The following is a 27,134-nucleotide window of genomic DNA, read 5'->3' on the forward strand; positions in this document are numbered from 1 at the left end:
ATGCCAGCACTGTCTGTCATTCAGCTGGATAGGAACTGAGCATCCAGCATAGAAAAGCCAAAGCTTCCTACCATAAAGCATGCTTTCTAGCAAACGGGGTCTCTCTCGCCAACAAATGAGCAGAGAAGCTCCGACAGGTGAAGGGCTAGACCAAGGTCACAGAGCCATGGAGCAGAGGAGCCACACCTGGGACTCGCCAGCCCAGCGCTGCTTTCCCGAACCCGCGGACATCAGAAGTGCCAAACACGCATAAAGCGCCAGCACGGCGCTGGGAGCGCCGGGAAGGGGTCGCGGCGATCGCCGGCGGGGTCTCAGGAGAGTAGGGGAAGGGGGCGGTGAGGAAAGGGTGGGCGGTGCGTTGTGGGACTTGTAGTCCGCGCGCCTGGGCCGCGGGGCATGCTGGGCCTCGTAGTCTCCGACCTCATGGGTTAGATGCAGTGCTTGCTGGGAAGGATGCCGCCTGGTTGCTAGGTAACCGGAGCCGACTGGCGGGGTGGAGTGGCGTCTCTCCAAAACCGCCGGACACAGGGGCTCCCGTAGACCCTCCTCCCCAGGCTGCCTGACCGGAGCCTGGCCCCCAGCCTGGCACCCCCAGCTTCGCCAGCGCTTTTCTGGAGCGCCTTCCCGGTGTAGTCGGCCGGTCCTCCTTTGGGGCGCTTCCCGACCCTTTATCCCACAAGCGATGGACCAGATGCCACCAGGAGCTCCAGAGTCTAGCCTATAGGGTGGATGGTGGTAGTTCTTTGGTGGAATCTCCTGAAATTGGGTGGACAGAATGGTGTGAACATGCCGAATTGGGGTGACTCCATTTGTTAATGTAGACCGGCCCTGCAAAAACATGCATCCCTGAGTCACTTTGAAAAAACAGTCTGGCAACTCCTCAAACAGTTACACAGAGTTACCATGTGACCAGCAATTCCCCTTCTAGCTATCTACCCAAGAGAAATGAAAACATACGTGCATACAAAACTTGTACACAAGAGTTCAAACAGCCAGTTATTTTTACCAGCAAAGTGGGTTTATTCAGGAATAGCTGAGAATTGCAAGCATGCACAAAAACTATAGGTAAGTCCAGCAAACAAAGGAGAGGAACCTTACTTTACAGAGAAAAAGGAAGTGGGGGGGGCTTTGAATTAAAGTCCATTGGAGGAAAGTGAGAGTTCAGGGTGGTGATGGCTGGTCATTGGCTGAGTTGCTAGAGTTACCACTGGCAGGGCTTGACCACTGGCAGGGCTTGTCGCGGGGTGAGGAGAAAAATCTTCCTTCCTCCTGCTGGGGCGGTAGAGACACATCTTGCAGGGAATGCAAGGTGTCCTTTCCTGTTGGGTCTGTAGGGTGTGTGACTGTGTTTTCCAGTTGGGTGTGTAGTTGACCTGCAGTGGCAGTGTGGAGGGGTCCCCCTTCAGGCCACCTCACTCACTTTAAATGAGGTTTCTTTCATTCATTTTCACAGCAGCATTATTCCTAATAGCCAAAAGGGAGAAGGGAGGTAATGTCCATCTACTGTTGAATGGATATACACAAAATGTGTATGTCCATTCAATGGGAAATTATTTGGCCATAAAAAGGAATGAAGTTGTGACACAGGCTACAACATGGGTGAACCCTGAAAATATGCTAAGTGGAAGAAGCTAGTCACAAAAGACCACATATTATATGATCCATTTATATGAAATGTCCAGAAGAGGCAAATCCATGGAGACAGAAAATACCTTAGTGGTCACCAGAGGTTGGGGAAGGGGGGCAGGGAGTGACTGCTAAAGGGTCCTGGGTTTCTTTTCAGGACGATTAAAATGTTCTTAAATTGTGCTGATGGCGGCACATGTCTGTGAACGCTGCCACTCTAAATGGGCAAATTGTATGGTATGTGAATTACACATCAATAAAGCTGTTAAGGGCCAGCCTGGTGGCTCAGGCGGTTGGAGCTCCATGCTCCTAACGCCAAAGGCTGCTGGTTCGATTCCCACATGGGCCAGTGGGCTCTCAACCACAAGGTTACCAGTTCTACTCCCACAAGGGATGGTGGGCTGGGCCCCCTGCGACTAACAACAGGCAACTGGATCTGGAGCTGAGTTGTGCCCTCCACGACTGGGATTGAAAGGACAACAACTTGACTTGGAAAAATCCTGGAAGTACACACTGTTCCCCAATAAAATCCTGTTCCCATTCCCCAAATAAAATCTTTAAAAAAAAAGAAAGCTGTTAAAATATATGTGTAAAAGCATATGTTTTCCACATTATTTGTCTTCCACCCAGCCCAGCCTATCAATCATGGGGTCTCACTGTGATGTGACCCTGAGTCTCAGCCACTGACCACTTTGTGGAGCCTCCCAGTAGGCTGGGGACCAACAGGCTACCAGGAAACACTGACTCTAGGAGATGTGCTGGTGTGCTGTGGGGCTTCCCCCAGCTTGCTGCTGCCCTCCACAGGTTCTTGGGCCCACCCCCTGTCCCGGGCTCCAGCCCCATCCACCTAGGGTCGCCAGGGTGGCCTGGGCAGCCAGCTTCTCTGTGGCCATCCTCCAATGCAGGTGCAAGTGACTGGAGGTGAGGCTGGAGAGGGTGGCCAAGCCTGGACTTTGGCCTCCATCCTGAAGGCCCCAGGGAGTCAAGAGATCAGCATTACCCAACTACACTGGGGTAACCAGGACGAGTCCCCAGGGCACTGGCCTTGCACAGACTGACATTTTGCATCCACCGCCGTTTTCCATCTTGCATCCACCGCCGTTTTCCATCTTAGTTGCAGCCCACCATTGCATGCGGGAATTGAACCGGCAACCTTATTGTTGAGAGCTCCACTCTAACCAACTGAGCCATCCAGACCGCCCCCCACTGGGACCAGCATTGTCCTGGGAAGTGATGCTGGACCCATGAGCAAGAAGTGCCCAGAGCGAGCCAGGTCCGGCCCAAGGCGTCTTTCTGCTCTCTGGGCCTGGAGCCACCCTTCAGGGCCCCTCTTCTCCCACCTCAACTGGTGACGCTTACGTTCGGGGCGCCGTCTTGGCGCTGCTAGGATTGATTACTGGGTATGGGTCTTTCTCCCAAACTGTGCCCAGAGCCCTCCTCCGGAGGCAGAGCGAGGTCCCCCGCGGCCTCTCCAGGGAGCAGAGGTCAGGCAGGGAGACCTACGCGACCCTCCCTCACCCCGTCTCGCGCACCTGAGGCTGGGGGGCCAGTCAACACCGCTGGAGCGGTGCCTTGGGGCGGAGCGACATCTGGGTGGGGCCCGGTGGGGCGGGGCTGGAATGGAGGGGTGGCCAGCATCCAACAGACCACGTGTTAGCAATGGCAGCGGAGCTGCCCTGTGCTAAGGAGAGTTCCCAACGCTTTACGAAAGTTAACTATTATTATCTTCACATCCCCTTAGGTTCTATTTTTATCTCTAGTTTAGACACCAAGAACCTGAGCCACAGGAATGTCGCCCATCCCCACACACACATGCCCCCTCCTCCCAGCTCCTTCCCTCGGAGCCAGGAGCCTCTCCCCTGAATCCCGTAATGCCCTCCCCCACACTGCACAGAGAGCCCTCCACCTGCAGCTTTGCACCTGGGTCCCGATACTGAGTCTCATCCCTTCTCAGTCCCTGTCCTGACCACTGTCCTTTATCCTGGTAGCTGCAGCCTTGCTTACCCCTCCCCCTCGGACACGCGGGGTGGGGAAGGTCCACTGCAGGATTTGGAGACCAGCCGCAGGGAAGTGGTGTGGGCCTCTGGGAAGGCGGTGGTTTATGGATGGCAGGTGACAGGAGTTAGCAGAGTGCTTTGAGGACATGGTCCATCGTAGTGCGGGTGACTTGCGAGGATTCGCATGCTGCAGGACTGGGAGGTCCCTCTCCCAGGGGAAGGGTGCAGAGGCCCTGACCTTCCTCAGCCGCGGAGATGACCCCCAGAAGCCCCAAGCCTTCAGAGCGAGGCAAGGGCTTTAAAAGTGTCCAGGTCTGGCCTTCCTCAAAGTTAGCTGGTGCCCGGCAACCACACCGCGGTCAAAGCTCACATGGGCGTGGCCTGGCCTCAGATCCCAATGTTCCCTTAGGCCTGCAGGATGTGTTCATGGTGGCAAACAATGAAAATATTGCCGGAAATGCCTTCAAAAAATATCCTTGCAGGGAAAGAAGAGAAAGCTGTGAAATTGTAAGGGAACAGCCACTGATATTTCCACTGGTGTGGTAAGTCTGTAAAGGTGAGTGGATTACAGACAACTCCACCCACCACATGCACACCTTCCACCTGGGGGTTGCCTCAGGGTTGATGGAGAAATTGCGTTCAACCGGGCTGTCGGTGGGCTGTTGATTCAGCACCGTGGGCTGTCCGCTCCCTAAGACAGAGGACAGGAACTATGAAAATTTTAGGCTCAGAGATGTTGGAGGGAGCAGCAGGGAACTCATGAGGCCCCGCTGCCTCTGAGAAGAGTCCTCGGTGACACATCCAGAGCATCGAAGTTGGGCATTCCTGGTGGCTTTATGACCCTAACTCCTCTTTGGGTCGGCCACAGCCCCCCAGTGGAAAGGGCCTGATGTACAGTGGAGAACCGAATGGTCCTCAGACCTGGGGAAGCAGGTACCAGGTATGCATGGCTCTGGAGTGAGTGGAAGAAGGGCAGAGCAGCAGGGTCCAGGGTCCACAGGAAAGAGCAGGAGGCCCATGTGGGCCTCGGCCGAAGTTCTCTGCCAACAGCCGGGGTGGCCAAGGCCACACTGCCTGTGAGGGGCTGGCCCAGCTCTATGGCTTCTTCACAAGATGCGTTGGCGACCAAGGCAAAGGTAAGGCTGATGCAGGGAAACCAAGTTCATAATAATAGATTTTTGCATATGATTATAAGTAACCTTAATAATAAGGTTTATGAAAGTGGTGTATGTTTGCTGTACAAAATTTGAAAAAAGCCAACTAAAGGGAGAAAAGCATAATTCCACCATCCACAGTTCGCATCATGAAGCAAATGCAAATGTCCAGTATTAAATCTACTCTTCCAGTATTTTAAAGCATTAACTTAGTTGAGATGAAAAATGTGCACCTGTTTGTAATCTATGCTTTTTCACTTCATATGAAATAAACACTTGCTATGTTCTCAGAAACTCTTTGAAAGCATAATTTTTAGTGGTTGCTTCCTCGGCACCTGACTAGACCACGTTTGCTCAGACATTTGCCTTTTATTGATAATCTACGTGGTTCACAACTTTTGCCTCAAAGGACATATTCATATATTTTTTCATTATTTTGGATTTTTTCCTTAGGGCAGTTTACAGAAAGTTAATGGCCCAAAGTGTAAACAATTTTAAGGCTTTTGATTCCTGTGGCTGAATGGCTTTCTGAAAGAGCTGTCCAGTTTTATCTCCAGATAGGACTAGATGACATCTGCCCTTATTTCCATCCTTCTCCAGAGGAGCAATTCCCCTTGAGGGACCAGGCCTATGCCTCCCCCTCCTCCCAGGCTGAAGACTCAGGCCCCGGGGAGGAGGACAGGACAAAAAGCAGTGTTTCTGCAGCCATAAGATTGGGAATGCTGAGTAAAGACATTGAAAGGGTGGGCAGCTGTGTAGATCCTTGCTGCCTACGTCAGGCTGCTGGTAGATTGTTCTAGAAGAATGAAAATGTAGACACACTGTGGGGACAGAGTCCCAGAGAGCAGTTTCCAGGCTCTCGGCCTCATGTGGAAAGGTGCTGGCTCAGTTATCAGATGGCCATCAGCTGTAATCAGATGGCCATCCGCTGTGGCTGGGTGGCCATCAGCTGTTACCTATTAGCCATTAGCCACTAATATAACTGCCCTGGCTACAGTAGGGGGTTGGCTGGTTGGAAGAGAAGCGCACAGCAGATTGCGGATCGTGTGGCTCCTGCTTCCTGTATGTCCAACCCAGCCGCCAGCGAGAGTATAATGGTATAACTCCCCTATCTATGGTTCTGTGGGTGTTCCTTTTTGGCCTCACCATATCCTGCGTTCTTGTGCGGGGAGCAGGAGCCGAGACCCTACATTACATGCAGAATTTCCTGAGCAGGTTCAGCTGGAGACTGGGGGGAGGCGGAAAGTCCAAGGGCTGGTGTGTAACGTGGAATAATGCTCACAGCCCTCACTGACTGTTTCCTGAACTCAAACGTGGCATTTGAGGCCCTCGGGCCTGTGGCAGACTGCTGGGTGCCCCCAGCGCCCTTCTCCCTCCTTAGGAAAAGTGATCACGCTCCCCAGGCTTCCTTGCAGTACGGTGTGGCCATGTGACTGGCCATGTGAGGGATGGAGCACCCCTCCTTCATCCCTTCCTCCTCCTACGGTCATTCAAGCGATGCCTGGATCTTGAGCAGCCATTGCGCACCAGGTGCTGGGACCAGGTGTTTAAAGGGGTAAAGCAACAAATTAGTCACTGGTCCTGGACTGGCCACTCCATCCAGACTTCACTCATGGGAGAGAGAAGTACACAAGCCTGTCTCAGCCATACCACATGGGGTCTGCCATCACACCAGTCACCGTGCACTATGAGTCTGCTCCATCAGAGGCACACAGGCCCTCTGCCCCACTGTTCATCCTGGCCCCTGCTGCTGTCACGATCTGCCATGGGATCCCCAAGCAGAAATGTGGGTGGAACCATTTTATCCCTAGGGGAATCCAGTACAAACATGTCAACCCTGGGTCTACGCCCCAATACCATGGGTGCTCCCTGCCCCCATGACATGGATACCCCCCATGACACTGTGGGTGCTCCCTGCCCCCCTGACACTGTGGGTACCCCCCGTGATACTGTGGGTGCTCCCTGCCCCCCTGACACCGTGGGTACCCCCAGTGATACTGTGGGTGCTCCCTGCCCCCATGACATGGGTACCCCCCATGACACTGGGTGCTCCCTGCCCCCATGACACCATGGGTACCCCCCGTGATACTGTGGGTGCTCCCTGCCCCCATGACATGGGTACCCCCATGACACTGTGGGTGCTCCCTGCCCCCCTGACACCGTGGGTACCCCCCGTGATACTGTGGGTGCTCTCTGGGCCCCCAGCTGCCCCATGCTGTTCAGTGTCTCTGGGTGTCTTGCCTTGCTGACTCCTGCCCTGTGTCCTCAGCTTCAGAGCAGCTTTCTGAGCCTGGGTACAAACCTCCAGGCGGGGACAGTTGGCTATCTCTCACGGGACAGCACCCTAGGGTGGTCTTCCCAGCTGCTGCCCTGGGAGCACAGGATGTGGTTGAGACATCCCCTCAGTGGTCCGTGCAGCCCAGCAGGGCCACCAAATCCTCAAGACCCCAAGAGCTCCCCCTCCACCAGTTGTAGCCACAAAGCAGAGCAGGGCAAGAAGAAGACAGTTTGTTGTTTTTGTTTTTTACCACCCACCAGTCTCATCCTTAACCCTCCGTGCCCCAGTTTTTCCTCTGAGGGAATCAACTCTGGACTTTGGGGGGTCGAAGGAGGGTTGGATGCTGGAGGAAACCAGGGAAGGTGTGTCCTGGGTCAGGAAGAGTGAAGCTGAGGGGTGTCATGGAGAGGATCACGTGGCTCTTGCTTCCCCCTGGGAGGGGTTGTCAGTCTAACCCCGTCTTACAGGAACTTCCCTGTGCAGGTGAGGGCGAAGGCCTCAGGTGGGGGCGGGGTCCCCAGGAAGGTGTCGGAGGCCCTTGGGGACCAGCGGAGGGGCGTGGCCTCCTTCCTGTGCGCGGTCTGCTGACTCCTCCCCAACTGCTGGGTGGCGGAGGGACCAACGGAGAAGGAGACGGTGGCGGGAGGGAGGGAAGGAGAAGGAAGGTGAGTCCCACGCGGAAGTTAGGTAGGACCCGCCCCGCCGCCTCAGCCACACTCCGGTACCGCCAGCGCCGCGACCGACCGACCGCCTCTGCTCGTGGGACCCTGGGACGCAGAGGGCGCCAGAATGCAGGTGACTCCCGCGCTGCGCTGGATCCACACCTGCAGCTCCTCCAGCCCGCCCCGCCCGCCTCACCTGAAAAGTGCCTGTGGGATTGCTGGAGCCCAGGCTGAGGGGAGGCTGGCAGTGCCCAGCAGAGCACTGAGGGTTTGGGGGAGGCGGTGGCTTTACTCTTCATCCTTGGGACCCACAGAGGATAGAATTCCTCAGGGAGCCTAGCCACCCCAGTGAGTGTGTGGGGCCGGGATGGGAAGGACATGTCTAGCCCTGTCCCTGAGCCAGGACTTGGGGGGTCGGACCCCCAGACTGTGCAGCTGTCATCAGCAGCTGGCATCTGAGGGGAGGGGGATATGGCCTCCAGCGTGGGCCGGCCTTGGGTTGGGGAGCCCCAGGAGGCCAGCTGGGCCCTCTGTTCCCCGGGCTCCTTCCCCCGGCAGAGGTGGGGGCAGCTGTGGGCTGCTGGATTCTGATTCTGGTGGACAGAGCAGAGGCTGTGGGGGGCCCTGGGAAGGTGGGCTGGACAACATCTGGGAAGACATCCATTGTCCCCTCTGTGGGGGAAGAGGTCACGGGGCTGGGAGGAGACACATGCCAGGTGGAGAGCGAAACCAGCCTCCCACAGGCCTCCCAGGGCCCTCCCAGGTGTGGGCCAGGCAGCAGCCTCCTGCTCCACCTCTGCCCAGGGCGTCCTCAGCCCTTCCAGAGCTAGCTCTGGCGTCCTGGCACCCCTCGGCTGACCCCAGGCTCCCCTGACGGCCTGTGCTGGGGTGGAGGAGAGGCTGAGAGCTGGTTCAGGGTGGGTGGGGAGGCATTGCCTGGCAGCTGAGGTGAGAGAATCAACCCTTTGAAGGACAGATGCAGGTGCAGACAGCCAGACCTGCGCGCCCTGCCCTAGCTCACATCCCTCCCAGGACTCCCCGTTGCCCCCCACTGAAATCCAAGCTTCCCGACACCTGAGCAGTCCTCTGTGCCCTGCCTCACATCCTGGCAGCTCCCTTCTTGCTCTGTGCTTGTGCAAAGCTGAAGTGCTGAGGACTGAGCCGCTGGGAGGAGTAACTATCAAGGCCTTAAAGGTGCTGAGTTCTGAGTCTCTGGGAGTACTGAGCACCAAGTCCTGGGAAGTACTGAGTACTGAGTCCCTGGATACCTATTGCACACTGCCCCTCAGGGCTTATCCACACACGTTTCCCTCTCCCGGGAAGGCTGCTCCTGCGTTTCACCTCCTGCCAACCTCTTGCCCCACAAGGCCAAGCCCCAGGCTACCTGCCCTGCCCAGTAGGTGCCTGTCCCTCCAGGCCTCTGTCCACTCACACCACACACTGCCCACCAGGGCTGCACACCGGGCGGGCTGCTGCATCAGTGAGTGTCTGGGGAAGGATGGACAGACGGACACACAAAAGGATGAATTGACAGATGACAGAGAGAGAGTTGAAGGGATGGAGGGTCACAGGGGCCAGGGAGGGAGGGAGGGGCAGACGCCCTGCTTCAGAAGCTGAGCAGGCAGAGCCTGGTGGGGACTTGCTCAGGGTTGGTGGTCAGAGGTAGTGGTGACACTTTGGTCGAGGCAGGAATGTCCCCTCTGTGGATGATGACACTGCACCCTGCTTTTGGAGCAGTCAGGAGTGCCCAGGGGTGTGATGTGAGCCCTCAGGGATAGTGGGGGGAGGCCCCCACATATCCATGTGCAGCTGGAGTGATGTCACACGTGTGTGTTCCAGGTGGCCTGGCAGACCAGGCCTGGTCAGAAGTTGGGTGGTGATCCCAATAGGGACCTGTAGACCGAACTGGAAGGGAAGCACAAAAAGCAGGACTTCCCAGCCATGGGGAGGGAGGGTCTTTCTTGTCCAGAGCTGGTGGGTGAGCCTGGATGTTGGGGCTGGGAGGACCGAAGGGAGAACAATAGGGACCTTAGAGCCTGGTGCCGAGAGTGTGTACCCCCCATCCGTGAACCTGATGTTGGGGACACAAGTGTCCCCCATCCTGTCTAGCTGAGACTTTACTCTGTTCCCTGAGACAGAGGTGCTTCAGTCCTGCCCCTTTCTGCAAATCTGTCTGTGAAAGGCAGGTTTCTCCTCTGGCCCAAGACGGGGGAGAAGTTTCAGGTAGTCCAAGCCACACCTGAGTTCAGGTGTCTGTGGGCTGTCAGTAGGACAGCAGGGAGTGCCTGGATCGAGCTGGAGGAGGTGAGTGCTGTGGGGGGAAGGGAGATGGGGCAGGAGGAAAACAGTCACTTTAGGAAAGTGGAGAGCAGAGGGCCAGGGTGAGTCCCACGGACCGACGGGTGTGAGGATCCAGTGCCCGGGTGGGAGCTGCACTGCGCTATAGAGCACAGATGTGGCTGTCTCCGTGTGCCTGTGGTGCCTGACGCCTGGTGCCTGTGGTTCTGCCCTTGGACTTGATGCTGTTCCTGGCTCCTGTGACAGACAGAGAGGGGAGCAGACCCAGGCCCATCCTGCAGCCAGCATGTGGGGAGGGGAGGTTGGAGTAGGGTTGCAGCTTTAGCCAAACAAAATAAAAAACAGACACCTGTTAAACTGAGTTGCACATAGATAATTCCTTTTAGGACAAATGTGTTCCACGATAACAGTAAGTGGGACATACTTGTACTAAAAGGTATCTGTTGTTTATATGAAATGCAAATGTCACTGGGCTGCCTGTACTTTACCTGGCAGCCCTCTAGGGCAGACTGGCTGGGGCAGTCCAGTCCGGCTTTCTGGAGGAGGCGGGCTTGAACTTGGCAGGAATGTGGCTGGAGACAGGACAGGATAGCAGGTGGAGGGACCAACAGGGCCAAAGTCCTAGCAGTGGGCAGGATGGTGAGGATGGTTCCTGGGATGGGGTGTGAGTGCTGTGAGCCAGGAGAGGGGCTGGGGCCTCTCGGGGGGGGGGGGGGGCTGGCACAGGCCATGGAAGGAGTGGGGCTTGGGGGCCATGATGGGGTTGGCAGTGCCCAAACCTGCCAGCAGTTGGCATGAGGCGGCGTACTCCAATAGACACGGCCCCGAGGGTTCCACGCACCTTTTCTCCTGGGATGCTGCAGGTCTCTGTCCCTCCGGGGTCCCTGTGTCACCCTGGGACTCTGCCAACTGGTACTTGGGCTGGGGTCCCTCTCGCCCATGCACACACAGCGTGCTAAGCACTGTGCTGGGGCTACAGAATATGTGGTGCGTGGCATCGGGTCCCATGGAGCCAACGCTGTCATGGTCAAGGCTGGAGCCGGGAGGTGACGTTGGCTAGGGGCATTCCCTGGGCTCTCGGCTCCAAAGTCAGCATCCTCTCCCTGCACCTCAGCCCCAAGGCTCCCCCTGAGTGACTGCTCTGACTACCCTGGTCCCCCACCCCTCAGCCACCTGGCTCCCCCAGCGTAGGGGCCCTGGGTCACTTTGTCTCAGCCCTCAGAGTTTGGGCAGCTTCAGCACGTTGGTAAGGATTCCTAAAGAGTTCTGGAGACAGCGGGGGCTCTCTGTGCCCCTCATCCCGTGTCCCCTGAAGTCAGTGCCCCATCCTCTGGGCCACTGGTCAAAATGAGGAGCCCAATACAGCCACCTTGACTCCGATGTCACCAGCTTTCCCATTGTGTCTTTTCTTGTCCCAGTCACTGCAGAATCCCACAGGCCATTTGTCGTCAGGTCTCCTTGGCCCCCTCCCATCTGGGACGGTCCCTGTGTCCCTCCTTGTCCTTGGTCATCTGCCTCGTGGGTCAGCTCAGGTCTGGAGAAAGTCCCTTTGATGTCTTCTCATGCTGAGAAGGGCTATAGGTTTTAGAGAGGGGACCACATACTGTCAAATCACCCTGCCATCTAAGTGACATCACCGTGACCTTCGCTGCCTGGGTAGGGTGTCTGCCGGGAGTCTCCTCTGGAAAGCGACTCCTTGCCCTCCCAAACTTTCTTCACCCATCACTCAGTGCAGCCTACACACAACAAGGAGGGTTAGGCTTCACACACACCCCCCCCCCCAGGGATAAGAATGTGAGAGACATTCATTCCTCTCCCACATAACTAATGATACTCAGGGAGAGACTTGGAGGCCAAGCTAATATCCATTTCCTCTCTAAGGTTCTGTCCACTGTCAGCATCTGTGTGTCTGTCTGTCACAGACATGCCAGCAGCACTTACCTGTGTGGGTTCTCATCAGACTTAGTTTTACTAATGTCAGTCCCATGTCACGTTGGTCCCCAATGCCCCATGTGAGGTAGCGGCCTCTTTGTGTTTCTGTTGCATGATCTGCCACCGTGTGGGGACAGCAGTGTCTTCATCCCCCACCCACCAATGGGAGTGGGTTATTTCCACAATTTTGATGTGACATGTGCTGCTGTGAGCACCCTGTGCAGGTCTCCCAGGATGGCCGGGCCAGGCTGTAGGATGGTCAGCTTTGTTGCCCAAATTCATGCGCTAGTGTGTGTGCCACAGCAACACACAGGTTCTGTCCACGGGCGCTGTCAGACTATGAAAGTGTCCGTGCCTGAGTGGGTCGAAGGGGGTGCCTCGCTGACCTGCATTTCCTGACCTTTCTGGGGTTCCTGTGTCTTCACCTTGCTGTGCCCGTCTTCTGTGAAATCCGTTTGCACCTTTGGCCCATGTTAAATTGGGCTGTCTGTCTGTTCTGACGGATTTCAGGAGCTCTTTGTATGTGTTTCCAAACAAAGCTTTGCTGCTAATTTGTGGTGCAGCCCCACGCCTCCTGGCCCTCACTGAACAGCTAGCCCACCTTGAATTCCTGACTTGGTTTCCTGCCTCCCCACCAGCTTTGTGTTCAGCCCCTCGGAGGTGGAGCACCTGACCCAGGGGATGCTCTGCGGTAGCAATGAGCCCCACCCTCCGTCTGCCCCTCACCACAGGGTGAAGACAGCGTCCAGATCCTGGTGGAGCCCGAAAATGACAGTCTCCCACTGATGGAGATCAACACTTGTAAGGTGAGTCTCTGCCTGGACCGGCCCCTCCTGGGCTGGTCCCTCGCGCTCTCCCACACCCTGCACAGGCCGTCCAGCCCTGGCCTGGATCCACACCTCCTTCCTGCAGACCGAGGCCTCTGAGCCGTGGGATTACGTCCTTGTGGTCAACCGTCACACCGACAGAGAGCGCAGGAATATCTACCTTCAGTTCCTGGAGAACCTTAAGGGAAAGGGCTTCCAGTACGAGGTGGGCCAGCTGAGGGCCGGGGCTGCCGGGTGCCGGGTGGGTCCTGGGCAGGTGTCTGGAAAGGTGGCCTGTGGCTTTGCGCCAAGGTGAAGGGGCCAGGCCAGTGGCTGTGGACAATGCGGGAAGGGTTCCGGGGTGCAGGACAGGGTCCCATGAGGCTCTGCCCCAGGTGAAGGACGACCAGAAGAAGGTGTTCTGTGGGATCCGAGCTGAAAGCTGGATCTTCGACCTGTACTGCACACTCCTCTTGGAGCCCGAGGATCAAGCCCCCACACAGAGGCTGACCCCTATACCACCCACCACCAGGTGAGAGGCTGGGCCAGGAGGCACCCTGCCCACCGTGTGCCAGGTCCAAGCAGGTGAGACTCCCAAGCGTGGCCTCACAGCTCTGTGCCGCAGTTTCCATACCTGTGAAAAGGGACAGTGACAGTTCTCACCTGTTCAGGTGTTCTGAAAGTCACGTGGGGCTATGTTCCCAGACTTAAAGGGTGTGCAGGATTTGAAGAGGCCAAGGGGACCCTCCCAGCCAGCCATCCTGGCTCTGAACCTGGATGCAGGTCCCCACCTCTTCACTCCAGACCGAATGCCCCTCCCCGGACATCTGTCCCTGGCCTCCCAGGCACCCAACTTCTCCTCCCCCTCCAAGCACCTGCTTCTGCCACTAACCGTCCCTCCAGCCCTACATGCTGGTCTGCCTGCCCTCCCCACATTCCTCCTCCATCACCTTCCCAGCTCATCCCAGGCCTTCCGAGCTCGGCTGGGACCTTGTCAGTGAAGACTGGCAACAAACACTCCTGGCATCTGGACTCCAGGCAGCAGACAGGCCTCCGGGGAAAATGGGGGCTGGACGGTCTTGGGGAGGAGCAAGGGGAGGACGATGCGTAGAGGCACCTTGATGGGGCCTGGGGGCCAGGCCGGGGTGAGTGCCCTGGGACCTCCAGGGGCCCACGTCTCACAGGAGGATGTTCCAGAGGAGTGTGGCTCTGTGGTCAGATGCTCGGTTGTGCCACTTCCTAGCTGTGTGACCTTGGGCAAGTTACTCAGCCTGTCTGAGCCTCAGTTTCCGAATAGGCAAAACGGCCCCAGGGGTGTAAGAGGATGCATGCACATAAGGTGCAGGGTGTGCTCTGGATGTGTGGGGGGTCCAGGTGGAAGGTGTGATGGGCGGTGGGGTTGGGCCAGACGTCTGGGGTCCTGGGAGTAGAGGGACTGGCCCCGAGAGAGCTCCATCCTGGAGACAGAGTGGCTAGACCCTGGGAGGATTTAAGGAGGTCTGGGATGGGCTCCCAGATGAGTCCTGGGTTCTGGGCTCTGGTTAGACAGTCAGGCAGGTGGGCTCCTCCAGGATGGAGAGGGGCTTGGGACCTGGCCAGACAGGGTGGGATCCACTGAGGTCACACCGAATCATCCTGAACCAGCTCTTGTGTTCTAGAATCCGAATTGTCCACTTCGTCCTAAAGAACACGACGGCAGCTGGTGGTGAGGACGGAGTGGGCAGGTGGCCCGTGTAGCGGCCCACCAGGAGGGGCGTTGACCTGGGGAGATAGGGGCAGGGTCCTCGCTCACCCTTACTCCCCTCTGACCCAAGACTTCCTGTGACTTTTAGACACACTTGGTGATTTGGTAAAGAAAGGGGTCTTTGAGGCCAAGTTCCCCCTGCACAAGGTAAGGGATGGGCCTGCTGGGAGAGGTCGTGAGGGCGGGAGTGGAGGGAGGAAGCTTTCAATGTCAGTCACCTGTGTCTAGGGGGAGGGAGACCTGAAGACAAAATGGGCCCGGTGGAGAAACATGTTCCAAAAGCAGCCCATTGATGACATCAGGTAATACTGCCCCCAAACAAATGCCCTGTGTGCCCACAGACACACCTGTGTGACCCAGAGACCCATCTGTGCCCCGCAGACACACTGTATCATCCACAGAAATACCTATGCACCAAGGACAGACACACCTGTGCCCCCACAGACACACTGTACCCCTGCACACACCTATGCACCCACAGACACCTGTGTCCCCACAGACACACCTGTGTGCGCAGATACCTGTACTCCCGCAGACACACCTATTCACCCACAGACACTGTACCCCTGCAGACACACCTATGCACCCACAGACGCAATATACCCCCAGTCACACCTATGCACCCAGACACCTGTGCCCCCATATACACATGTGCCCCTGCAGACACACCTATGCACCCAAAGACACAATGTGCCCCCACGTACACACCTGTGTGCCCACAGACACTGGACCCCCCCACAGACATACCTATGCACCCAAGGACAGACACACCTGTGCCCCAAGCAAATAGGTGTGTCTGTGTGCCCCACTTAGATACACTGAAACCATCAATACAGATACTCCTTGCCCCCCACATGTGGCATCCCCCACCCAGACGCTGGCCAGAGACGTCACCCCTTGTGGGGTGGCCCTGATGAGGCAGCTTTGCCCATAGGTGCTACTTTGGTGAGAAGGTGGCCCTGTACTTTGCCTGGCTCGGTTGGTACACCTACATGCTGGTACCTGCCGCCCTGTTCGGCCTCATCACCTTCCTGAGCGGCTTCTCCCTGTTTAACGCCAGCCAGATCAGGTGGAGGGCTGGGGAGGGGCGGGGCTGGGGCGGGGCCAGGGATGGGGTGGAGCGGGCAGGCGGCAGGGGCGGGGTCGGGCGGCAGGGAAGAGCCGCACCAGTCGGGTCCTTGCACCCCCAGCAAGGAGATCTGTGAGGCCCACGACATCTTCATGTGCCCTCGCGGCGACCACAGCCGCAGGTACCAGCGCCTCTCGGACACCTGCACCTTTGCCAAGGTTTGCTGTCCTGGAGGTCCCCGCCAGGCCCCGCTCGTGCGTGGGAAAGCCCGTGCCCCTGTACTCAGAGGAGGGGAAGGGAGGCTCGGGCCCTGCAGGGTGCACCTCTGGGGGTGGGGGATGAGGCACAGGAGGCCGACCCCAGCCCCTGCGCCCCCACCTCTCCGCAGCTCACCCACCTCTTCGACAACGAGGGCACCGTGGTGTTTGCAATCTTCATGGCTCTATGGGGTGAGTGGCTGAGGGCAGCTGGGGGCCAACCTGAGATCCAGGGCCACCCCAGATACTCCCCGGGACACGTGTGACACCCTCGTGGCTCCTGTTGCAGCCACAGTGTTCCTGGAGATCTGGAAACGGCAGCGAGCCAAAGTGGTGCTGCACTGGGACCTGTACGGGTGGGATGAGGACCAGGTGAGATGCTGCCAGGTGACCCAGCCAAGGACTATCTCTCCCAGAGCCCTGTGTGGCCACACCTGGTTTGCCGTGTCTGAGGCGTGTGTCCTGTGTCTGAGGCATGTGTCCCCGTGTCGGGCATGTATCCCCATGTGTGGCATGTGTCCCCATGTGAGACGTGTGTCCTGTATCTGAGGCATGTGTCCCTGTGTCAGAGGCATGTGTCCTCATGTGAGACATGTCCCCGTGTCTGAGGCATATGTCCAGTGTCAGAAGCATGTGTCCCATGTCTGAGGTTTATGTCTTGTGTCTGAGGTGTGTGTCCCCATGTGAGATGTGTGTCCCCATGTCAGAGGCATGTGTCCTGTGTCGGGGGGGTGTCCCTATTTGAGGCATGTCTCTGTGTCTGAGACATGTGTCCTGTGTGTGAGGCGTGTGTCCTATTTCTGAGGCATGTGTCCTATTTCTCAGGTGTGTGTCCCCATGTGAGATGTTTGTCCCTGTGTCTGAGGCATGTGTCCCATGTCAAAAGCATGTGTCGTGTCAGAGGTATGTGTCTCATGTCTGAGGCATGTGTCCCCCATATGAGATGTGTACCCATGCATGAGGCATGTCATGTGTCAGAAGCATGTGTCCCATGTCAGAAGCATATGTCCCTGTGTCTGAGGCATGTGTCCCATATCAGAAGCATGTGTACCGTGTCTGAGGTGTGTGTACCATGTCTGAAGCATGTGTCCCTGTGTCAGAGGCATGTATCCCTGTGTCTGAGGCATGTGTACTGTGTCTGAGGCATGTGTCCCTGTGTCAGAGGCATGTGTACCTTGTCTGAGGTGTGTGTACCATGTCTGAGGCATGTGTCCCCATGTGAAATGTGCGTCCCGTGTCTGAGGCCTCCCGGTGCCCTCCCCAGGAGGAAATGGCACTCCAGCTCATTAATGACCCTCACTACAAGCTCCAGCGGCACGAGCACTCCTACCTGAGAAGCACCATCATCCTCATCCTGTCGTTGTTCATGGTACTCCTGGGGTCTGTGGGGGGCTGGAGACCAGGCAGGGCACAGCCCCCCAAGGCCCCTCGCCCTGACTGCCCCTCTGCAGATCTGCTTCATGATCGGCATGGCCCACATCCTGGTGGTCTACCGCGTCCTGGCTGCCGCCCTCTTCAGCAGCTCGGCCCTGCCCTTCCTGGAGGAGCAGGTGACCACGGCTGTGGTGGTGACCGGGGCCCTGGTGCACTATGTGACCATCACCATCATGACCATGGTGGGTGAGGGAGTGGAGGGGCAGGGGCGACGGGGGGGGGTTGTCTCCGCTGAGGCCCAAAGTGAGCCCTCCGGTCTCCCCTCCCACAGGCCAACAAGCGTGTGGCTCTGAAGCTTTGTGACTTTGGTGAGAGCAGGGGCCCACAGCCTCGCCCTGGCTCCCAAGGAGACGCGGGAGGCGGAGGGAGGAGTCCAGGCTGGGGCACCTGTGGCCTGGGTCGGGGCAGGGGGCTGTCTCTATCACCTCTCCCACCAGACGGCAGGGGCTCGTCCTAGGAGACAGGTGAGGGTTGCAGGTGTCTCTGAGCCGTCAGAATAGGACCAGGCCAGGCGTGGGACTGTCATGGGGTTAGGGATGGGCGAGGGACAGCCCACGTCTCATTCCAGAGAAGCCCAGGACCTTATCGGAGCAAGAGAGCAAGTTCACCATCAAGTTCTTCACGCTGCAGTTCTTTGCCCACTTCTCCTCCCTCATCTACATCGCCTTCATCCTGGGCAGGTGAGGGCCGCCCTCCAACTCCACTCTGCCCCCTAAAAGAGGGAAGGCCTGCTCTTTAATTTTTCAAATAATTCAGGCTCAGAACAAGTGGGAACCCAGGACAGGAAGCCCATGGTTAAGCACCCACTCTGCAGTCCCCTGCCCGAGGGGACACTGTCACCATCTGTGGGTCTGACCAGACGTTTTTACACCCATAACGTGCACACACTTACACAGTGGTTGTCCTGGAAACAACTATCGCTTTTTATGTGAAAACATGCTTGAGGCCTCTTCCCTGTCTGCGTGACTGGGGAGGCCTCATTTAAAACCACCCGTGAGCATTCTCTTGTGGGATGTGCTGGAACTCACTAAGCACTTCAGTGGGTAGACCTGTGGGTTATTTCCAATTTTGATTTTTACGACTCGGTGAACCCCCACATAACACACGGGCACACACTTGCCCTCACTTTCCTAATTAGTGAAGTGAACCTTTTTGGTTCAATCAATATACAGTTTTTCATCTTTTCTGAAGAAAATCATTGCTCCACTTGTTCTGTGTGTTTGATTACATTTTGTAAGGTACACGCATGTTGCCAGTGGATCCCAAACTCTCTACCAGAACTTAAAAAATAAATCTCAGCTCCTCCAGTCTGTTCAGAGACATCAGGGTGCCGTGACCTTCCTGTCCTTGGGGACGCCATCATGGTGTCTGTCCCTTCCCCTCGGGGCTGTGCCTAAAGACACAAGATGGCCCTTCCATCCACGTAGGACCACAGGTTTCCCAGTGGCTTCCTGGGGAGGGAAGGTGGGGGTCAGATGTGCTGCGCTCCGTCGTGACAGAGGCCTGAGCATGCTGGGCCTCTACGCGGACACCCTGCCCTCCGCCTGGCTGCCTCCCACGTCATGCGACATTGCAGTTGTGACTGCACCTCTTCTCAAGTCCCCAGGCTTCTGAATTTCTCAGCTGTGAGTCTAGGAGGGTCTTTTTCATTCAACACGCACCAGTCATCCCCACCCCTCCCCCACCTCACTGCTTTTCCCTCCACCATCACAAATGTGCTGTCACTTTCTGTCACATAATCCTCTCACCATCACATCCAGTTTCGGGTCTCCCCCTGCAGCTTCTCCCTGCTTGGTACTGGTTGTTCCCCTCCCCGCTGCTGGCTGTTCCTCTTCTCCCAAAGTACAAATGTCACCATGCCCTCCCCAGCACCCATTCTTGTGACCCTAGGCACCGTCTCACACACACACACACACACACACACACACACACTCACTCACTCCTGTCTCCAGCCCAGACCACTCCCTGGAGTCCAGGCTCACAGCCCCAGCTGCCTCTCACCATTCCCCCTCCGATGTCCTGCAGGCACCCCAAGCCCGTCCCCAATCTCCCTCCTCCACGTGGCTGGGCAACAACCTGGGTCCCCTTCCGTGGCTTCCACCTCATCTGGCTGCCCAGGACACACCACACACATCTTTGTTCACTGTCTGTCCGGAATGGCGGCTCCCGCAGGGAGCGGGGCCTGTGCTCTGCTGAGTTCTCAGCCATATGGCAGGCCTGGCCGTAGCACACCGTGTGTTGCGTCCCATGAGAAGGAACTGCCACAGTTGCTGGGCTCGAGCCTCGGGCCCTCGGTTCTGAGGGATTTTTGTGCATCTTGTGTTTGATAACCTCTGCTGACGTTTCTGGAATTCTTTTTGTTTGGAAATTGGATCTCCTGGATTGACCACCTAATTGCCTTTGTTTTTTTCTCCCAGTTTTGTTCCAGCTTTGGGGGTTTTCTCTCAACTCTTTTCCAACCTTGCACTGGAACGTTTTACTTCTGCTCGCGTTCTAAGTTCCGGGCATGCCTTTCGACGTCTACAGGTTCCTCACGGCCACCTGGTCGTGCCACTGGCACACCCTGCCTGTTCTTGCCCAAGGATGATGCCTCTTTTTCTCCTGCTCTAGCATCACTTCTGTTCCTTCTGGCTTTCTTTTATGTTCTTTTTTGGATTGGTCTCTGATTTTGATGTAGAGACTTTCCTTAGATGTCCTCGATTCTTGGCCACCTGTCCATAACTGAGAAAGGCACACTCCAGTGGCTTTCATCTGAGCCGCATGTCTGTTGGTCCCTGAAGGGGAATCCCTGGTATCCTGCCTGGAGGAGGAGGGATACTTGTCTGTGCACTGGTAGCCCAGCTGGGGAAGGTACAGTGTGAGGGCTCAATGACCACTGGCTCAACCCTACAATCCAATTCCCTTCATCTGCGAGGTGATGCCTGGTAGGTGGTGTCAGCAGCCAGCCATTTTAATCGACAATTGGAGAGCACTGAATTTAGGTAGAGTGCTAAAGGGACCTCCAAAAATGCCATGCTCACCCACAAAGCCACCCACTGTGCACTCTATTGCACACTCCATCGAGGTGATGGGCAAAGGGTTTTTGTTTTTAAAGGTGCCTTAAAGAAAACTATCAGTGAGAGTCGGGCATCTTTGCAGATATTTCTTGACCAGCCTCTGTCTATCATCTTGTCTATTGTACAGAGTCTCTGTCCTCCCAGGGCCCTTCCTTGGGAGCCCCCTACTTTTCTCACTGCACTGGGTCAGCTGCCCTCTGTGCCTCCTGTATTTTTTGCTTTCCCGGGCTAGACCATCACTTCCTGGATTCCCAAGCCGCCTTCTTTCTTGCTCTTGGCTTTCATTTACCTAAGGAAATATCTGAGAGGTGAGCTTTCTGAATTCTTGTATGGCCAAAGATGTCATGATTGTTCCTTTGTACGGCTGACACAACTGGATACAGAAATCTAGCTTCAAAACGATATTCCGTTCTAGAACTTTAAATGCATTGCTCCACTGTCTTTGAACATGCCAAAGGGGTGAGGAGAAGTGCAGGAAATGTGATTTCTGTTCCTTTCTAGTGGACCTAGTTTTTTTCCTTCTAGAAGTTTTGGATCTTCTCTTTAAACTGGGGAACAATTTAGGGCTCAGTCTTTTCTTCATGCACTGTGCTGGTCAATTATTCTGTCCTTCCAAGAAAAATCCCCATCCTGCTGAGCTGCACTAAATTCTCTTTTCTTTTTATAATTTTCTCTCAGTTAAAAAAAGAAAATCTTCCCTTCACTGTCTCTTTGTGGAACTTCTGGTCCTCTTGGGTTTGTCCTCTGAGTTTCTCACCTTTTCTCTCACATATTCCACCTCTGTCTTTATAGTCAACATCTGGAGATTTCCTTCACTTTGTCTTTTTGCCTCTCTAGTTGTTTTAACAATTAAAGCCTTCATTTCCAAGTCTTTTTTTTAAAGGTTTTATTGGGAAAGGGGAACAGGACTTTATTGGGGAACAGTGTACACTTCCAGGCCTTTATTACAAGTCAAGTTGTTGTCCTTTCAGTCTTAGTTGTGGAGGGCGCAGCTCAGCTCCAGGTCCAGTTGCTGTTGCTAGTTGCAGGGGGCGCAGCCCACCATCCCTTGTGGGAGTCGAACCAGCAACCTTGTGGTTGAGAGGACGCGCTCCCACCAACTGAGCCATCTGGGAGGCAGCTCAGCTCAGGGTGCCGTGTTCAATCTTAGTTGCAGGGGGCAGAGCCCACCATCCCTTGCGGGAGTCGAATTGAACTGGCAACCTTGTGGTTGAGAGCCCACTGGCCCATGTGGGAATCGAACCGGCAGCCTTCGGAGTTAGGAGCACAGAGCTCTAACCGCCTGAGCCACCGGGCTGGCCCGGTAGCATCTTTTTCTTGTTTTTATAGATGCAGTCTTTTCTTGAGGATATCAATGGATTTTTCCTTCTTTAAGTTCTCTTCTGTTCCCTAATTATCTCTTGTTCCCTAAAGGGTCCAGTGTCTGTTTCTTCACTGTGGTTCTTCTCTTTTGCACAGCCGGTCTTCCTTGTACCTGAAGATTCATAGCTCCCCATTTATCTTGGAGAACAAAGGGTGGGCTGGGTTTTCCTGGGCAGATGGGCTAGGTCTTTGTAATAACTCACACTCATTGCACACTCACACATTCTAAGTGCTTCGTGTTCGATTCTAAGCTGCACAACAGCCCTATTGGGTAGGGCGTCTCTTCTCCCCCTTTTACAGATGAGATGACTAAGGCCCAGAGAGGTGAAGAAACCTCCTCAGCGTCACACTGTTAATAGGAGCGGAACAGATGGCAGCAGAGTCTGGTTGTCTCCACACACCACCTGATTGTGTGTGGGTCTGGGGAAAGGACGTGAATGCTTATCCAGTAGCCCATATTATTCCGGGACACATCTTCTTTATGTCATGCCATTTGTGTGTTCCTTTATTGTGTCCGTTTTGCAGGCCGTGCTCCAAAAGGCTCCCTCAGAATTAAAAAGGTACTCAGCTGTGATCTCCTTTACATGTTTATGGTTTCAACATTTTAAACATTGGAATCTTTTGATTCATGAGGGATTTATTGTGCTGCAAGGGGCAGAGGGAAGCCTGTTTTTTTGTTCCCAAAAGACCAGGACTCACTGTGTTGGGCTTTTTAAAAATTTTATCTTTGTGTGTGTTGTGCTTTATTGCCAGATGGGCCTGTGCTTGCTCCTTACTCTTCTTTCTTGCTTTTCCTTTTTTTATGGTCATTTACCCGTTTATTATTCTAGGTGAACTTTAGAATCATTTTGTCAAACTGCATCAAAGTTCTATGGAGTTTTACTTAAGATTGTGGTAGAATTCTAGTTTTTTAGGGAGAACCAACATGGATACTGGGTTAATTTTCTGTTGCTGCCGTAACAGATAACCACAGCTTCGTGGCTTTAAGCAATGTACAGTTGGGTAGACCAGAAAGCAAAAACGGGCCTCACCAGGCTGAAACCAAGGTGCCAGAGGGCTGTGTTCTGTCTGGAGGCACAAGGAGAGTGTCTGTTCTGCCATTCTCAGCTTCTAGAGGCCATCTGAATCCCTTGACGCCTGGCCCCTTCCTCCTCCATCTTCAAAGCCAGCAGCAGCAGTTGAGTTTTCATCCTGCCATTTCTCTGGCTCCCACCCTTCCCCATTTAAGGACCCTGGTGCTCACACTGGGACCACTTGGATAACCCAGGATAAGCTCCCCACTTAGGTCAGCTGGTAGCAACCTCGGTGCCATCTGCTGTGTTAGGTAACATAGTCATAGGCTGCAAGAATTAGCATGTGGTCATCTTTGGGGGCCCTTCACTCTGTCTCCCACAAACATAGTCCTGACTTTTCCCATCAAAGAATAAGGTTTCTATATTCACGTCTTTTGTTAATGTTCTTTAGTAGCTCTAGTTTTCTGCACATGGGGCCCACCGATTTCTTGTGAACTTCACTACCGCCGTTTCAGTGTTTGCTGGTGTGTGTGGCCGACTACCTTCTGCTGTGTCCCATGGGTCGTGTGGCACCAGGAAGTGAGTTGGCCTCGCTATCAATTCCGCTCCCTCTGAACACTGTCAGTTGATGTATGCAAGATTTTTAGTTGGTATATTTTGGTTTTCCGAGTACATGATCATATTTTCTAAAATAGGAATTTTTCCCTTTGCCAATTTATATTGTTCTAGAACCCTGTTGAATACCTATCAGAAACTAGAACAGGAGTACATCCAGGATTTCACCACTGGGCATGAGCCCAGCCTTTGGCTTAATAGAATTCATATTTTTATCATGTTATGGACAGCAGGTGACTTAAACTCAAAGTAACCCTATGTGCACAGTTTCCATGGGGGGAAACAGGCCACTCCTCACAGGCCTTGTCTACAATGCACGACTGAGCTGGTGATCAGCTGACCTTCCCCGTGTGTGCGTGTGTGGGGCGTAAGCCTCTGCTCACCTGCAGTGCAGGCTCCTTGCCCTCCCCCCAGGCCCTCACACCCCCCCACTGCCCCTTCTGTCCTGCTCCACCCCCACCCCTTCAAAGGCAAGGTGCTGCCCTCAGCCTCACCATCCTTCCAGGATCAACGGTCACCCTGGGAAGTCTGTGCGCCTGGCGGGCTTGTGGAAGCTGGAGGAGGTCAGTGTGTCCTGTACGCTTTGCTGCCCTGTCCCTGAACTGCCCTCCCTCCCAGGCCTGACCTCCCGCCCCTGCCCCTCCCGCAGTGCCATCTCAGTGGCTGCATGATGGACCTGTTCCTGCAGATGGCCATCATCATGGGTCTGAAACAAACGCTCAGCAACTGCATAGAGTATCTGAAGCCGTGAGGACCACCCTCCTTCCCGGGGCACCTGAACCTCGGACCCCTCCCTGATTCCCTGCCCTTCTCCCCACCTCCCAGAGCCAGCAGTTCCGGGGGTCCCTCCATCCCCAGCACCACTCACTGTCCCCACCTGCTTCTCATCACTCACAGATGGCTGGCCCACAAGTGCCGCTCAATGCCAGGCTGTGAGTCCTCAGACCCGGAGCTGAGGGACTGGAAGCACAACTATTACCTGAACCCGGTCCACACCTTCAGCCTGTTCGATGAGTTCATGGAGATGAGTGCGTGGGCGCTGGGGTGGTACCGGGGTCTGGGGGGAGGGGGTTCGGACGAAGCTGGGGGGCTGGAGGGGCAGAGGGCCTGGGAGCTCAGGGTGACGACCCCCACCCCAGTGATGCAGTACGGCTTCACCACCATCTTCGTGGCCGCCTTTCCGCTGGCCCCGCTGCTCGCGCTCTTCAGCAACCTCGTGCAGATCCGCCTGGACGCCATCAAGATGGTCCGGCTGCAGAGGCGCCTCGTGCCACGCAAGGCCAAGGACATCGGTTGGTCTGGGGTCCAATGAGATGGTTGCGCAGGGCGGGGCACACAGCCCCGGGGCAGGGGTGGTAAGGGGTGTTAGGACCTCACCAGTCTATTTGAAACAATCACTCTAAGCAGTGGTGGCCAGGCCAGCCCCCTCACCCAACAGACTGCCCCCAAGCACCCCCATCTACGAAGAGGGGGCCTGGGATGGGCTCAGGTCCCAGAAAGAGGCAGGGCCCTCCCTTCCGCACCAGGATGTGGCTGAAGAGCCTGCAGCCTCCTTGGGGGGCCCAGGCAGAAAAGCTGGACTCTGAGGACGGGGAGCTGAGGGATGGAGGGCCCTGCAGCTGAGGCAGGCAGAGAGCAGGTGGCCTGTCACTAGACTGGCCTCACTGAGAGGAACAGGTGTCAGGGACAAACAGAGAGGATGGGGTGATGCATATAGGCAGAGACGGAGCCCTGCGAGGGGCCCCAGGTTAAAGGGTTCCACCAGGGGTGAGGACCCAGGAGGTGGAGCAGGCTTGGGGGCAGCTGAGGGGTTCAAGCAGAAGAGCGGGACAGGGACCAGAGCCTGTTCCCGTCTATGTCAAGGACAAAGGGGTCAGGAGAGCAGAGGCTGGGCTATGTCCACCTTGGCCCAGGTCCCCTCATCAGTAGCCTGGCCCCATGACTGCAGTGGGGTGCCATTTGCAGAGGTGTGACAAGACCCTGGGATTATTCAGGTTTCCAGCCTTGGGAGATGGATGGGTGGAGGTGGGACGGGCTGTACCAGTGGTCATGGCTTGAGGAACCAGACCACCTCACTCCACTGCTGTGGCCCAGGGACCTGGCTGCAGGTGCTGAAGACCATCGGCGTGCTGGCGGTCATTGCCAATGGGATGGTCATCGCCTTCACATCTGAGTTCATCCCCCGAGTGGTGTACAAGTACCGATATGGCCCATGCCGAGAGGGGGCCCACCCTGGAGTCGAGTAAGGGGTTGCTGCCACACAGCCCTGGGGAATCTCACACTGTCCAGGGAACCCTGGGAAAATGGCCCAACCACAGCCCAGCCCAGGGGAGCCCAGGAGAAGCCTTGATGCTGTCAGCATTGCCTGGGGTGGCCCTGCCCTCCCGCACTGACTTGCAGACCCAGGAGTGCTGACAGGAAACCCAGTGGGTATTAAGGACCCAGAACCAGCTGTCATCTAAGTGGACACAACCAGCATGGCCCCCTCAGCCCCTGGCAGGAAAGGCAGCTGGTTTCATCCCCAGTCCCTTCAGCCTCCCCCAATGGCCCGTCTTTGGGGAATGGAGGGGTCTTCGTTGTGTTCCACCGTGATGGCCCCATCAGACAGGACTTAGCTCCAGGGAAACACCTGAAGGGGCCACACCCTGCCCTCTCCGCCCTCCTCAGCCCCCACCCCCAGACTCACTCTCCTCTTCCCCGCCAGCTGCCTCACAGGCTACGTCAACCACAGTCTGTCTGTATTCTACACCAAGGACTTCAATGACTCTGTCAAGATAAAGGGCTCAGAGCACATCACTGAGTGCAGGTTTGGAACCCCCCTCCCCCATTGGTGCCATCTGAACTCCTGACCCCTGACCTTGGTCCTTCCCCACCCCAGGTACCGGGACTACCGCAATGCTCAGGACCACAACTTCTCCGAGCAGTTCTGGGTCCTGTTGGCCATCCGGCTGGCCTTCCTCATCCTGTTTGAGGTAGGCCAGAATTGGGCACCTCAGGGTGGGCCGCTCTCCAGCCCTTCTTCTGGCCCCCGGGCCCTAAAACCCCCCTCAGCCTGCTTGAACCCCCCCACTCAGCCCCTGTCCCACCCCCAGCACGTGGCCTTGTGCATCAAGCTCGTAGCTGCTTGGTTTGTGCCTGACGTCCCTCAGAAAGTGAAGAACACTGTTCTGGTGGAGAAGTACCAGAGACTCCGGGACAAGTACCAGAGATTCCAGAAGATGTGGTATGGGAGGCCGAGGTGGGCAGGGTGGTGCTGGGTCTAGGGGACCACCACCAACTCCACTCCTACCTCCAGCTCCAGCCCCAAGAGCACAACCGTCTAGGGGACCCAGAGCTGTCACTGGCGCCCAGGAGCCGAGATTCAGAACCGCCACCACCACCTCCCACCACTGTCCAGGGCTGTACATGTGTGTGTGTTATGGGGGGGGGTACTGTAAGAAGGCCCACATATATGTGGGTGTATGGGTCCTTGCACATGAGAGATCCTAGCAAGTCTGTATATATGGGCGCCCCGTGTATGCTTGGGGCATCTGGGCGCAGCACCCTTGTCTGATGTGTGAAGCCTGCTCCAACTGTTAGGGCTCAGGCTTGGCATGACCCTGATTTGAACTCTGGGTGACCACTACCACCATACAGCTGTAAGGGAAGGGGGCTTCTTATGAAGTCACAACACAGGAAAACCAGCTGTTTCCTGAGCCTCCAACTTCTGGGCCCCAGATCCTGGTGTGTCAGGGGGCCCTGGCCCCACCTCTCTGGCTCCTCTCAGCCAGCAGAACTTTTTATAATAAAATGAAACCTCTTTGTGTCAACTTTTGGACCTCTGATGGATTG

General features: G+C 56.0%; 2 protein-coding genes across 2 annotated transcripts in view; one reads left to right on the forward strand and one right to left on the reverse strand.

The window, feature by feature from the left end:
• The window catches only part of PTDSS2 (phosphatidylserine synthase 2), a 48,272-nt gene extending 35,098 nt beyond the window's left edge, over window positions 1–13,174 (reverse strand). Inside the window, exon 1 of the mRNA XM_074337031.1 lies at window positions 13,161–13,174. The gene's annotated coding sequence lies outside the window, so the exon portion shown is untranslated. The remainder of the gene's footprint in view (window positions 1–13,160) is intronic.
• On the forward strand, window positions 7,677–27,112 carry ANO9 (anoctamin 9). Its single transcript, XM_074337019.1, has 24 exons — window positions 7,677–7,850; window positions 12,679–12,753; window positions 12,860–12,979; window positions 13,149–13,285; window positions 14,412–14,458; window positions 14,586–14,644; window positions 14,726–14,799; window positions 15,432–15,566; window positions 15,688–15,784; window positions 15,955–16,015; window positions 16,113–16,195; window positions 17,088–17,192; window positions 17,275–17,439; window positions 17,529–17,565; window positions 17,826–17,937; window positions 23,809–23,866; window positions 23,953–24,050; window positions 24,201–24,331; window positions 24,443–24,595; window positions 25,398–25,545; window positions 26,008–26,109; window positions 26,182–26,275; window positions 26,396–26,526; window positions 26,599–27,112. The coding sequence occupies exons 1-24, from the start codon at window positions 7,845–7,847 to the stop codon at window positions 26,624–26,626; spliced, it is 2,256 nt and encodes a 751-aa protein (XP_074193120.1). The 5' UTR covers window positions 7,677–7,844; the 3' UTR covers window positions 26,627–27,112.
• Window positions 27,113–27,134: the final 22 nt, after the last annotated feature.

This window comes from Rhinolophus sinicus, linkage group LG06 (genome assembly GCF_036562045.2).
Source record: "Rhinolophus sinicus isolate RSC01 linkage group LG06, ASM3656204v1, whole genome shotgun sequence".
Classification (NCBI taxonomy): Eukaryota; Metazoa; Chordata; class Mammalia; order Chiroptera; family Rhinolophidae; genus Rhinolophus; species Rhinolophus sinicus.